The following is a 14,461-nucleotide window of genomic DNA, read 5'->3' on the forward strand; positions in this document are numbered from 1 at the left end:
CTCCTTGAAGAGAGTATCTTAAGAGAGAGATGGTCTTAGAGTCATATGCCTTTAAAACATTTTAGAAGGGCAAATCACAACATCAACTAAATAAATTATTCAATTAATGTTCTTTCAGAGAAAAAAAAAGAAGGGCAAATCACACTTCAAAGAGAAGATGCTGGTAACCTTGTCATGACCTGAAGAATTAACCTGGTTTTATTGTTAGTACACCAGAGTTAGTTACAGTGAAGTATGTCTTAAGGCTTGTAAACAAAGGGAATTATCCTAAACTTTGTAGGAAAAAGGAAGCCTGTTATGTAGAATTGCATATGTGATGCCATGAAACATTCCATTCATTAAACATCATCCGTGTTCTGAGTCCCTGTTTGCCAAGCAACTTTATTTTGATTTACCATATCAAATCTGCTTATAAGAGAAATGAATTTTCATTTAACCTACCGTGACAATGAACATCCTCAGTCAATTTCTGATTATGAATCAATAATAAGTAGGCAGTCTGTTTTATTTGTCTCCTGAGCTTGGTTAATGTGACTCTGATCCTTAAAGATGGGCCAGCTCTTGAGGGCGCTCTTGGGTCTTTGAGAGTGAGACTAAGCCAGATCAATTCAATAAGGTAATGAAACACACCCTTGTTATCAGGCTTTTTGGGAGATCATATACCAACCTTTTCCCCAGATGGTATGTGCAAAAGTCCTTTGCTTTTTTATTCTCCACATAGATGAGGTTTGTTGGAAAGAACCTGGCTTGCCAATGGCAAGTGGTCTCTCCTTGACCAAACTCTAAACATGCTCCTCTGAGCCACTTTTTCAACTAGGCCTCATCCTTGTGTAAGCAGATGGGGTAGGGGTTCCCTGGAGAAAGAACTAGATATAGCTTCTTGACATAAGAGAAGCCATTTTAGGCCTAAGCCATTTTGTGATCTAAGCCTGGCCACAATGCTTGCCTTTGAATAGGTCTCAGTAATAATGATCTTAAGGGAATAAAAGAACAAAGAACTCTTATCAGGCAAGAGAAGGAAGAATAGCAAAGATAACAAATCAGATAATAAAGACTCAGTTCATTTCAATGGTAAAGATTAGCCTGAAGCACTTTTTTGAGCTGTTCTGCAGAATTTAAACCCCCTCCAGGGCTCAAACACCAGATCTACTGGAAGCTAAGGGATGTTGACCTTTTCTGACCCTCATAGCTTCAATCACGCTTGGAACTCTGTCGACCTTTGCCCCAATTCTAGGCAGAATTCTCTGCTCAAGCTCCTTCATAAATATGCATACACCAGCCAAGCCCCCTCATGAATATACATGTACCCTTAGCTGAAAACTTTCCTAATTTTGCTGTTCAAGGATACACTCCTTTGGGAAAGATCGCCCGTGTTCTCCCTACTTATTGCAAATAATAAATGGGTCCTTCTTTCGCTCCTTCCCTTGGTTGCGTCTTTTGGCTCGACATCACCAAGAGGTGAACCCAGTTTTCGGGTAACACTTGGGCCTTGTCCTTAAGAGCCTAGTTGTAACAAGACTCTTGTTAAACCCTCTCCTTCAACTCCACGCAAGCCTGACTCTTAAGAAGTGCCCTCCTGGAGGAGCTCAACACAGGGTCACAGGGTCACTGGTGAAAGCAAAGGGGAGAGTAGAAACTGATCTGAGCTTATGCTGAAACTTGAAACTGCTATGGATATGGAGGTCAGAAGGGAGCATGGGCATGAATCCTGAATGGTGGAGAAACTCGAAACCATCACAACCAAGAGGTGGGTTCCATGACACCCGCCCCTCAGGTGAGCAGCCCCGACTCCTTTGCCCCCATGAGGGAAGCCCCACTCACCTGACTTGTCCCCCTGGAGTGAAAAGAGGCCCCACTTTTGAGTGTTGTGTGTCAATAACAGTGTTGTGTCACCGGTGGTCATGTTGATTAGCTGAAGAGAATAAGATTTAAAAAAAAAAAAAATCTTGTTAAATCGGTTTAACCACAATCCCACCATCAACATCTGATCACCTTCAATATCTAACCAAATTCCTCATCTCTCACCATCTCCCAGGTGATATCTGATCAAAATGGCCTGCCTTCAGCAGGAATCCTGTTAGGTTAGTTTAGCCAGAATCTCCCTACCCCTGATGTTTCCTCTCAGTAATTTTCTATCCACTGACAAGCCACCCCCTTCCCCACTTCCCCCCGACCCCACTATTGCTCCTTGGCTATAAATCATCACCTGTCCATTCTGTAGTAGGAACTGAACCCAGTTCTATACTGAGTGCTCTTTTCTCCTATTGTAATAGTTCCTGTAATACTTGTTTTTACTGCTGTAACTACTGTCCAGCTCTAGTATTTTGTGATACTAGGAAACTGGAACAGGATATGTTTACTTAAATACATGTGTTTACTTTCCATTTAACTATTAGACAGCATTTATCTATTAGGAGTAATACTTTTACCTCTGTCAGTAAAGAGCTAAAATGTGTAAAAGAAAAGTTATCCCAAACCTGGTCTGGGACAAACCTTTTTTTGCTTGATGTAATTCTCTTTCTGGAAAGAAAGGAGGAAATGAGCATCCCTGACAAAATGCTTAAGCACGTTTAATGAGATAGAGACACATTTTGTGAAACTAGTTACTTACCCACCCTAGCTGACTCTCACGTGATTGTCAGTCAAGAGGCAAGTGGCATGTAAGAAAATACTCTTTTTAAAAATCTAGTCTAGGACTTCCCTGGTGAAGTGGTTAAGAATCCGCCTGCCAACGCAGGGGACGTGGGTTCGAGCCCTGGTCTGGGAAGATTCCACATGCTGTGGAGCAACTAAGCCTGAGCACCACAACTACTGAGCCTGCGCACCACAACTACTGAAGCCTGTGCGCCTAGAGCCCATGCTCCGCAACAAGAGAAGCCACCTCAATGAGAAGCCTGCGCACTGCAACGAAGAGTAGCCCCTGCTCACTGCAACTAGAGAAAAGCCCACGTGCAGCAACAAAGACCCAATGCAGCCATAAATAAATAAATAAATATTTTGAATAATAAATAAATAAAATAAAAATGTAGTCTAACAATAATCTAATTATTTCCTATTCCTATTTCCTATTATTTCTGTTAAAGATAAAAAATCACAGGCCCCAAATGGCAGCACTTGTGTTAAAAGCCCATGATTTAATACCTAACCTAACTGCAGTTTTGACCTTTCCCAGAAATGTAATCTTAATCAATCAATTTGGAATTTGCTGGTCAGCACCAAGAGGTAATCTGTCACTTGGGCCCTCTCCAACTCCCGCCAACCCCCTAAAGGAAGAAGCAGCAATCTGCCTGACAAAACCTTTCCCAGCAAAAAGATGTCTTAGCCTAAAAATAATCCATTATTTTTTTTCATCAATAGCTCCCTTGTGCCCCACCCTTCGTTCTATAAAAACCTTCCCTTTTGTACAACCCTTCAGAGGGCGCTTCTAGTTGCTAGATATGATACTGCTTAAATTATGAATCACTGAATAAGATCAATTAGGTCCTCAGACTTTGAACTCGGTTTTTTAACATTTCCTATTTCTATAAAGCATCAATTGCAAAATGGACTAACTAGCAGTTTTTCCTTTGCATGCAAAATTGGGATATAGCTTTGATATTTATTACCAACTTTGCGGAGAAGTTTTCTTTAATTAATGTGTACACTGTGTATTTATGTAATAAGCAGTTATGGTAGGGGGGTCCTCAGAGAAAGAGATCCAGGCATGGCTTTCTTGACATAAGAGAAGCCATTTTAGGCCTAAGCCATTTTGTGATCTAAGCCTGGCCACAATGCTTGCCCTCAGTAATAATAATCTTAAGGGAACAAAAGAACAAAATACTCTTATCAGGCAAGAGAAGGAACAACAACAAAGACAACATATCAGATAATAAAGACTTCCCAGATCTATTTCAATGGTAAAGATTAGCCTGAAGCTAATTCTTGAGCTATTCTTGAGCTGTTTTGAAGAATTTAAACCCCCTCCAGGGCTCAACCACCATATCTACTGGAAGCTAAGGGATGATGATGTTGACATTTTCTGACCTTCATGACTTCAATCAACTAAAGCTTGGAACTCTGTTGACCTTTGCCCAATTCCATGCAGAATTCTCTGCTCAAGCTCCTTCATGAATATGCATGGACCCTTAGCTTAAAACTTCCCCAAGTTTGCTGTTCTGGGAGACACTGCCTTGGGAAAGATCCCCAGTGTTCTCCTTACTTGCTGCAAGTAATAAATCCTTCCTTCTTTGGCTTGGTCATGTCAAAGGACTACCATGACAATTTTTTCTTTTAATAATTTTATTCATAGGCTTTAATGATCACACTATTATTTGGGAAACATGTTTTTATCATAAATGAAATGGGAATGTCTATATCTATATTTTAACTCTATCGCTACTTCAGTCTAAGACAGAAGTCCCTTAATAGAAGATTGCTCAAAAAAAGGTCAAGTGAATACAAATGAGTGTCTGTTGCTTTTAAACCAAGACTTAGAAGATAGGGTCAAAAAGAATAACTAACTACTTAAGACTCCCTTCTTCTACCTCCTCCAAAAATAGATTCTTTTGCTCTTATGGTAGCTATTGGGGCCAGTTTTTGTTTTCTGATTGAAATAGTAATAGGAATGAGACAGGAGGGAAGGGGGCAGGGCACAACCTTTAAAAGAATGACACAGCCATTGAGGATGCAGGAAAAAAACTAGTTAGAACCAACTAGGTCCAAGATGGCAGAAGATTCAACTTCCAGTAGCCCTTGAGCCTCATTACACGCTCATTGTAATATCAATACATTAGCTAAATGATACATCCACAGGCACCATGACAGCTCCAAGGCTGACCATAAAAGGCCAAAAAGTGGGCCGTGGCCCAATTCCTGGAAATCCCTGCCCCTTGTCCAAGATAGTAGGAATAATCCTCCCACCTATGAAATTACCCAGCCGTAAAAACTATCCCCCCCACACCTCAGCACCTCTCTTGCCTTTTGAGACGGACCACATTCTGACTATGGAATGTGTATCTCTCTAAACAAACCTGCTTTCGCTTTACTATGGCTTGCTCTTGAATTCTTCCCTGGGCAAAGCCAAGGACCCTCACTTGGTGGCCTGTCCCAGGGACTCACCCAAGACCTGGGACATGACCATACTCGTGTGCCCCATTTTTCCTGCAACAGGAAGAGCCTGAGGAAAGACTAGTTTGGTTAAAGTATTTTGAATGTCAAACTGGTATGTGTCAAACAGAATAACCACCTCTATTTTGGTTACATTTATTTTTAAAAATAAAAGCAAACCAGGGGAACTTCCCTGGTGGCACAGTGGTTGAGAGTCCGCCTGCCAACGCAGAGGACACGCGTTTGAGCCCTGGTCCGGGAAGATCCCACATGCTGCGGAGCAACTAAGCCCGTGCACCACAAATACTGAACCTGTGCTCTAGAGCCTGTGAGCCACAAGTACTAAGCCCGAGTGCCACAACTACTGAAGCCCATGTGCCTAGAGCCCGTGCTCGGCAAAGGAGAGGCTACCACGATGAAAAGCCCATGCACCACAACAAAGAGTAGCCCCCGCTCACTGCAGCAACAAAGACCCAACACAGCCATAAATTAATTAATTAATTAAAACAAAAAAACCAAACAAGTGTTGATTATAAGAAAAAAGCAATCCTGTCTCACCAGAAGGTCTGATAACTGGGCAGAACTGCTATAGAAGTTATCAAGAGTTGCTTTATAGAAGTACAAATTTCAAGGTTGCTGAACTAGGATACTCTTACATATTCAAAAAAGTACTGCATTTTTTCTTTAAGAAAGAGGCTGTTTTATGATCCACTTGAATGACACCTGATGAACAAATACTATAAAACTTACTCCTAAAAATTTTGTTTTGTTTTCCTAAAAATCCTCTACATATAATCACAGAGAAATGTGACAGCTGTTGGATGCAAAAGGGAAGCTGTACTGGTTTTGCTTAATGCTTGCATCATCACAGAGATACAACACAAGTGGTGGTGCAATGCAGTGTCAGTATCATAATACTCTAAGTTAACATTTTCACCTTTGCTTCCTTTTTTTAAAAAAATAAATTTATTTATTTACTTTTGGCTGTGTTAGGACTTTGTTGCTGTGAACGGGCTTTCTCTAGCTGCAGCGAGCAAGGGCTACTCTTCGTTGCGGTGTGTGGGCTTCTCATTGCGGTGGCTTCTCTTGTTGCGGTGCATAGACTCTAGGCGCACAGGCTTCAGTAGGTGTGGCACGCAGGCTCAGTAGTTGTGGCTCTCGGGCTCTAGAGTGCAAGCTCAGTGGTTGTGGTGCGTGGGCTTAGTTGCTCTGCGACATGTGGGATCTTCCTGGACCAGGGCTCGAACCCATGTCCCCTGCATTGGCAGGCGGATTCTTAACCACTGGGCCACCAAGGAAGTCCCTGCTGCCTTCTTTTGTTTTTTTCCTGATGTACTTGAAGGTACTAGAAAAAATCTCACTAGAAAATTTATCATCACCAGATAGTGTTATGAAATATGATCGACACTTTGGCAAACACTTCCCACAACTAAAGTTGAAGATAAGGTTTCCCAAACAGTTGTTTTACTAGGGTAAACTGGTCTAACCTCAAACAACAGGTAGCGGAGCAGTATTTTTTTAAAAGAAGGTTCTGTGCATTTGGAAACTAAGTCAAAACATCCGTATTGATTATACCAAGCCCAATCATTCAGACAATTAAATAGAGTAGTATATAATACAAACAAAAATACTTTATAAATACAATCTTTTATTTTAAACTTCTTGTTAAAAATGAATCAGTAAGTGTCCTGGTAATCACAGCAACAAATATTTTGTTAGTTATAAGGGCAAGCTGAATTCAGTAACAAAAAAATATAATTATGTTGTAATATGAAACAAATAAAATAGATTATTCTTACTTTTACTTATTCAAAAACCACTGAAATCAAACATTTCATTTTCTACAGATTTATAATATTCTTCCCTGTACAGAACTAAAGAGAAAGTGATTCTGTATAATCAGCCATAATATGCACAGATTCCTAATGCCTCCAGTTATTTTTGTAAAACTTAGAACAATACCTAGTACAATACCTAGTTGCTTCTAGTAGTCATTAAGATTTTAGTTCTGTTCCTTGAATTATATTCCGAATCTTCTCAGCATCATTTTGTACAATTTTGTTGGATGGATCAATCTTAAGGGCAGCTTCATAATCCTGTAGGCCTATATTTATATAGCAATGATGATGAATAAAATATTTTATAAATACTTGTGTTATCTAAACAATATTTTTAAAAAATAAAAAGAATCATTAAATCCATGGTTCAGCACAAGCAACAGGTTTTAGTCAGATTCCCATTTTCACATACATGGTCTCTAAGAGACTGAAGAAATTTTTCAGTAATTTCAGAAATAATTATGATTTCATTCAAGATTCAGTAAGAAGCAGTTTTTTTAAACTGAAATACAAATAAGCTAACAGCTTAAATTCATTAAAGCATGAATAGACTCAAAACTCATATATCAAAAGGACATTTTTATCACCTCAATGAAAAAGTAATAAATGTCATCTTATTTCAAAATTCTAGATTTAAAAAAATAATTTTGGTAGACTCAATCCATACTTTATATAATTTACAGACTATAGTTTGTGCTCTTTTTTTTTCTAATTATCCTATCTACAAAATTTCTTTGAGGAAAATTGGTTAAAAAGGAAAGCATTGTGGACTGGACGTTAAAAAATATATAACTGAATCTAAATCTTTAACAAAAATATCAGTGAGAAGAATTTCTAAGGAAACTTGACTTCCAGGTGCTATTGATTTGCCATGCCACTTCAGGCATATCACTTAATGTCTCTAAGTCTCCATTTTCTCATCTTTAAAATGAAGGGAGGGTCCTTTTAGCTCAAAAAAGTCTAGGATGCTGTAATTCCTAAAGAATGCTTACAGTGTTTCATTCCTGTCTTGATAATTTTTATCCTCATGAAGCTGAATAAGACTCTTAAAAAAAGGATAGGCATATAAATCTAATTTGGATGCTTTGGTTGGAAAAACCTAAAAATGGCAGAAACAAGCTTACAAACAAGTCAGAAATAACAAAACTTTATAAGCTAAAGCCAATTCCCTGGCAAGACATCATCAGGAATAGGCCTTTAGGCCTTGAATAAAGGGAAACTGAACGGGAATCTGGGTAGGGAAGTATGGGAAGAAGAGCACTGAAGATAAAACTTGGGGGCAACATGAGTAACTGCAAATAGTCCTTAATTACATTAAAAATAAAAAACAATAAAAATTAAATTAAAACAATAAAAATTAAATAAATATGGCTTCCATACACATGAGACTGAATTACAAACCTTAGTACGGTCTCACAAAAATAAGCAATTGATCATACATTGTGGTAGATCAGTTATTTCTGAGCTTATGAATGTATGTATGTATATATGTATGTATGTAGTGTCTGTGTGTCTGACCAAAGAAGCTCATTTTAAAATTTCCATTATATCTTAAGTGACTCATTTATCACACATCTTTCCACAAAAAAAACCTGTCTGATACTACAGCATCTCCCTAGACCTAGAGAGATGTTTATATCTTGTGTTAATTCCCTTCTACAACAATGATTTTTTAAAATATTTCAAATCATCTTTTGTTTTGTCAGATAAATTGCAAAGAATAAATTAAATGCTAAAAGTATAAAATAATGGAGTCATCTTGAATAATGGCAATGACTTTTTTTTAGAGTATAACTTGGAACTTAAAACATTTCTGTCATTTCTTACCTTCTACATACAATTCTAGTTGACAGAATGCTGTTCCACGTCGTATGTGTGCCTTCATTCTTGCATTAGCATTGTCTGCAACAGGTGGTGTCAATAATTCTAGAGCCTTACAAAAAAAAATAGGGAAAAATATAATTTCCTAATTTAAACTTGAGCAAAAACATGATAAAACTCAACTTTAAAACAAGCCTCAAGCCCTCACCCACCTAAATTTTTGGCTTAACTAGGACAGGAATTTATCAAATACATCCATTTATGTTGAACAATTTTAGGACTTGTTCAACTGTTCCTATATGAGATTCATACCCTTGCCCCCAAACTTATGATTTAGTTTATCATTTGAAACCTCTACAGCTTTACCTTTACTAGCAGGGATGATTAAATAGCATTAATTTAATTAATGCTATTAATTATAGTATTATATATACTATATATAATGCTTTTATATTTAAATTTGGTGATTCCGTTTATTCATTCATTCAATAAATATTTGTTTGTGCCCGAAATTATGCTACTAAAAGGAAAATTGGATCACAAAAATATTGTCACATCTTCAATAGCTTAATGAGATCAAAATATGAGGACTAGGGCTTCCCTGGTGGCACAGTGGTTGAGAGTCCGCCTGCCGATGCAGTGGACACGGGTTCATGCCCCGGTCCGGGAAGATCCCACATGCCGCAGAGCGGCTGGGCCTGTGAGCCATGGCCGCTGGGCCTGCCCATCCAGAGCCTGTGCTCTGCAACAGGAGAGGCCACAACAGTGAGAGGCCCGCATACCGCAAAAAAAAAACAAAAACGAGGACTTGATTGTTTCCTCCATATCCTCAATCTCAAGGAGACACATAAGAGATTTTGCATGTGATTTCCCTTAAAACAAGTTACTTTGATATGGGGGGGGGGACAGAAAAAACTAGAAGTTTAAGAAAATGACATGATATTCATAATGGAAATTAGAATATACTAAGTTACTCTGAAAATGGAAAAATAATCATGGAGATATCCTTTTACTGTGCAAGCGGTAGTGACACCAAGTGTTCTTCTATCTCGCATCAAGTCTGCAAAACTTTAGTAAGAAAAAAGCTGAGCACAAACTGACAACCATTTACTAATTTCCTTCTGAACTTCAACTGATACACCAGGGCAATTGATAGGGGATCTCTAATCTAAGTTGAAGTCTCAAGAAACACTAGTTCCTTGCCCATTAAAAAAAATTCTTTTGGGGGGGAATTCCCTGGGGGTCCATTGGTTAGGACTCTGTGCTTCCAATGCAGGGGACACAGGTTCGATCCCTAGTTGGGGAACTAAGATCCTGCAAGCCACGTGGCATGGACAAAATTTAAAAAAAGAATTTTTTTTCAGTAAAAAGATGTAAAAAGCAAGATTCTTAAAATCCTTGCAACTCACTTATTCAAATTTAACTGACAAAAGATAAGGGCATCATTTAAACAAATAAATAGGAGCATAACAATTTTAAAGCACCATATATAAATAAATAGATACACATACCTTAGAAGAATCTTCTATGGCCTTGTGTAAGTTTTTCAGTTTTAGATGGCAAGCAGCCCGATTCAAATACAGTAGTGGAATCTTATTATTTAGTCTTATGGCTAAGTTGTACGCATTAATAGCTGCCAAATAGTTTTCTGTTGCAAACAATTTGCTAATGAGACAAAAACATAAAAGAAAAACAATGTAACACTAAAAGAGAAACACAGAAATAATATCTAATGATATTTGGCACAGGGGATGGATGGCTTCCTTTCTTTCCATTCCTTGTAAAATGGACATTGCGGGTGGCACTAAGCCCACCTATCCTCCATACATCAGCATGTAATCTGAACGGGACTGACCTCATCTCCACCTCCAAGGGTAGCCAATCAATAGCTTAAGCCAACAGGCATATTTCCATCCACCCTGCTACAATGATTGACAAAGAGATGGATTTATGACCTAAACTGGTCTATTGAGAATGAAGCCTGTGATTTTATTACCAAAGTTGGAGAACGAAAAATTGGGAAAACTCCCCCTGCTGGACACAAATGAAGAAAGCATATAAGCCCAAATTGTTGCTGACCATTTTTCATACTGTGGGAGGAGCTAGCACTAGAATAAAGTTGATACTATTGAATTATGAAAAGGATAAAAAGGCAGTTAAGCTGTTGGATCAAGCTTTACCCGAAATGTAACACACCTTTAGCTTTTTAGTTATATAAGCCAATAAATTCCTTTAAACATTAAGTCAGTTTAAATTGGGTTTCTCAGTTACTTGCAAAACAAAAGCATCCTAATAAATACACTCTTTCAGTTCAAACCTTCCAAAATTCTCTTCAAATAAATAGATGTACATAATTAAAGGATGTATTTAAAACATAAAGCATCTTGTTCGTTTTTCATGTACAGTTCCTGGTATTTCAAAAAATGCATAAACCAAGGAAAATAGAAAATACTTTGCCAAATATAAAAGTGCCATAAAAACAACACTTTGTACTTTGTATTCATTTCCAGTCGATTGTACTGTACACTTTACAATTCTAGAATAATAAACACGATGACTTCAAAAGTAGACCCATAAAATGAGACAGCAAATCATGAATAAAAGGTAAAATGACACCACTGTGACATTTAACCTAAGCCTGACTCAAGTTTAGAATAACATCCTCAAACTAGAAAACCTAATTCTGTGGGAACAGTTTACCTTTCTGAAATGTCTCATTTCAGCTAGGATGTTTCTGACTGCAAGGAACAGAAGTTCAACTCAAACTGGTTCAAACAAGGAAGGAAATAGATCACCTCACATTAAACAAGTTCAGAGGGAAAGGCTCCATGCCCAATATGGTCAGCAGAACAAGGATCTTACCAAGGCCTCAGGTTCCTTCCATTTCTCCACCCTACTGGACTCAGCAGCTACTTCATCCTGGAGCTGGTTTTCCTCATGCACAGTTCAAGGTGCCACATTCAGGCACAATATTCATTAGGAGAAAATGGGACGGTATTTTCTGCTATATGCTCCTTGAGAGCAAGAAAACCTTGCCCAGAAATCTCCCAGTTCACTTCCTTTCCCATCTCACTGACCAAAAATATCTATCCTTAAAATATATTTTGCCTTAAAAAAAAAAATTTTGCCTTAAAAAAACCCACCAGTTTCTCCTGTTCTCAATCCTTCTACCCATTCTCTCTCTCTCGCTCTCCAGTTTCACTCCTCAATGCTATATACTACTGCTCTTTGGGAACGTTTTAAAAAAATTCAACAATATGACCATCTGTCCATGTTAATAAATATAGAGATATACTATTTTTGCAGAGATTTTTACAGACCACTCTCTCATTTGTGCAAGGGTTTCTAAAACCAGTCTCCTCCTACTGAGAGACACTTAGGTGTTTTGTTTCCCAACACTTAGCTTTTATAAACAATATTATAATACACATTACTGCACATATACATAAAACATACACACACACCAGCAGTGTAATGAAAGTAATCCTGATTTGTTGCAGTCAATCAGAATTTATAGCTGAACTTGGGACAGAGTCCCCACCCTAAGTCACATAGGCAAGGTCTACACACCTAAACAAAATAGGGACTCCGCCAACAATGACAAAAGGAGATGATAAATGTTGGCTAGATAACCTATTGTGTCTACTACAAACCTTCCTTTTAAATTAATTTAATTTTAATTTTAAAATTTACCACTTTAACCATTTTTAAGTGTACAGCTTAGTGGCATTAAATGCATACACACTTTACACACTTTTGTACAACCATCAGCACCATCCATATCTAGAACTTTTTCATCTTCTCAAAATGAAACTCTACACCTATTGAACAATAACTCCCCATTCCCTCCTACCTTTGACAACCACCATTCTTTTTCTGTCTCTGTGAGTCTGACTACTCTAGGTACCTCATATAAGTGGAGTCATATAAGGACAATATTTGTCCTTTTGTGCCTAGCTTATTTTACTTAGCATAATGTCTTCAAGATTCATCATGTTGTAGCACGTGACAATATTTTCTTCCTTTCTAAGGTTGAATAATAGTCTCCTGTATGGATAAATCACATTTGTTTATTCATTTATCCATCAATAGACCCTTGGGTTGCTTTCACTTTTTGGCTATTGTGAATAATGCTGCTATAAACATGGGTATACAAATATCTGTTTGTGTCCCTGCTTTCAATACTTTTGTGTGTATATCTAGACAGAACTGCTGGATCATATGGGAATTATTTTTATTTTGGTCATGCTGCTGCACAGCATGCAGGATCTTAGTTCCCTAACCAGGGTTCGAACCCGTGTCCCCTTCAATGGAAGCACGGAATCCTAACCACTGGACTGCCAGGGAATTCCCTCATATGGTAATCCTATTTTTAACTTTTTGAGGAGCTTCCATACTGTTTTCTCTACTGTGCACTACCATTTTACATTCCCACCAACAGTGTTCAAGGGTTCCAATTTTTCTACAACCTCACCAACACTTGTTATTTTCTGTTTTTTGTTGTTGTTTGTTTTTTTAATAATAGCCATCCTTCTGTGTGTGAAGTATTATCTCATTGTGCTTTTCATTTGCATTTTCTGAATGATTAGTGATGTTCGACATCTTTCCACGTGCTTATTAGCCATGTGCATATCTTTGAAGAAAGGTCTATTTAAGTCCTTTGCACATTTTTTAATCAGGCTGTTTATTTTTTGCTGTTGAGTTGTAGAAGTTCTTTATATGTATTCTGATATTAACCCTTGTCAGATATATGATTTGCAAATATTTTCTCTATTCCATGGGTTGTCTTTTCACTCTGTTGACAGTGTCTTTGATGCACAAAAGGTTTTAATTTTGATGCATTCCAAAATAACCATTTTTTCTTTTGTTGCCTGTGCTTTTGATGTTACATCCAAGAAATATGGCCAAATCCAATGTCATGAAGAATCCTATGTTTTCCCCTAAGAGTTTTATAGTTTTAGCTCTTATGTTTAGGTGTTTGATCCATTTTGAGTTAATTTTTGTATATGGTGTTAGGTAAGGGTTCAAATTCATTCTTTGGAATAAAGGCTGAAAATGAAATGAAAACTGGATATCCAGTTTTTCCAACACCATTTGCTGAAAAACAACATCCTTTCTCCATGAAATATTCTTAGCACCCTTGTTGAAAATCATTTGACCATATGATTTTCATATGTGAAGGTTGTTTCTGGGCTATCTATTCCATTGGTCTATATCTATATAAACCTTATATTAATACATTTATCTGGAGCTCCATTTTTCATCTTTAATATAAGTTTACAGTTTTATAATGTAACAGTTTTAACAGAAAAATTCTCCCAGATTCTAAGGGAAGAACAGCTTACAATGAGCAGTATCAAAAGAACCAGTGTAGCATGTAGGAAACAAACCAGTGTAGCATGTAGGAGGGAAAAGTGGGGAGAGGGATAAACTGGGAGATTGGGATTGACATATACACACTACTATATATAAAACAGATAACTAATAAGGTCCTACTGTATAACACAGGGAACTCTACTCAACACTCTGTAATGATCTATATGGGAAAAGAATCTAAAAAAGAGTGCAAATATATATATGTATAACAGATTCACTTTGCTGTACACCTGAAACTAACACAACATTATAAATCAACTATACGCCAATAAAAATTAAAAAAAATAAGAGCCACTGTAGGAGGCATAATAGCAAGAAATATGAAGTATTAAACATTTTTA

The 14,461-nt window shown here is 37.5% G+C and overlaps 1 protein-coding gene across 3 annotated transcripts in view; it reads right to left on the reverse strand.

Moving 5' to 3' along the window:
- Positions 1 to 6,910: 6,910 nt before the first annotated feature.
- DNAAF4 (dynein axonemal assembly factor 4) overlaps positions 6,911 to 14,461 on the reverse strand; it is a 76,572-nt gene continuing 69,021 nt past the window's right edge. For 2 of the 3 annotated variants that reach the window (XM_029237195.1, XM_029237194.1), the window contains exons 7-9: positions 10,256 to 10,409; positions 8,751 to 8,856; positions 6,911 to 7,189 (exon numbers count right to left, since the gene is read on the reverse strand). In XM_029237195.1, the coding sequence (XP_029093028.1) occupies positions 7,080 to 7,189; positions 8,751 to 8,856; positions 10,256 to 10,409 (370 nt within the window). In that variant the 3' untranslated portion in view covers positions 6,911 to 7,079. The remainder of the gene's footprint in view (positions 7,190 to 8,750; positions 8,857 to 10,255; positions 10,410 to 14,461) is intronic. The other variant, XM_029237196.1, reaches the window with a different exon arrangement.

Source organism: Monodon monoceros, unplaced genomic scaffold (genome assembly GCF_005190385.1).
Source record: "Monodon monoceros isolate NGI ecotype Baffin Bay Population unplaced genomic scaffold, NGI_Narwhal_1 Super_Scaffold_21, whole genome shotgun sequence".
NCBI classification, from domain to species: domain Eukaryota; kingdom Metazoa; phylum Chordata; class Mammalia; order Artiodactyla; family Monodontidae; genus Monodon; species Monodon monoceros.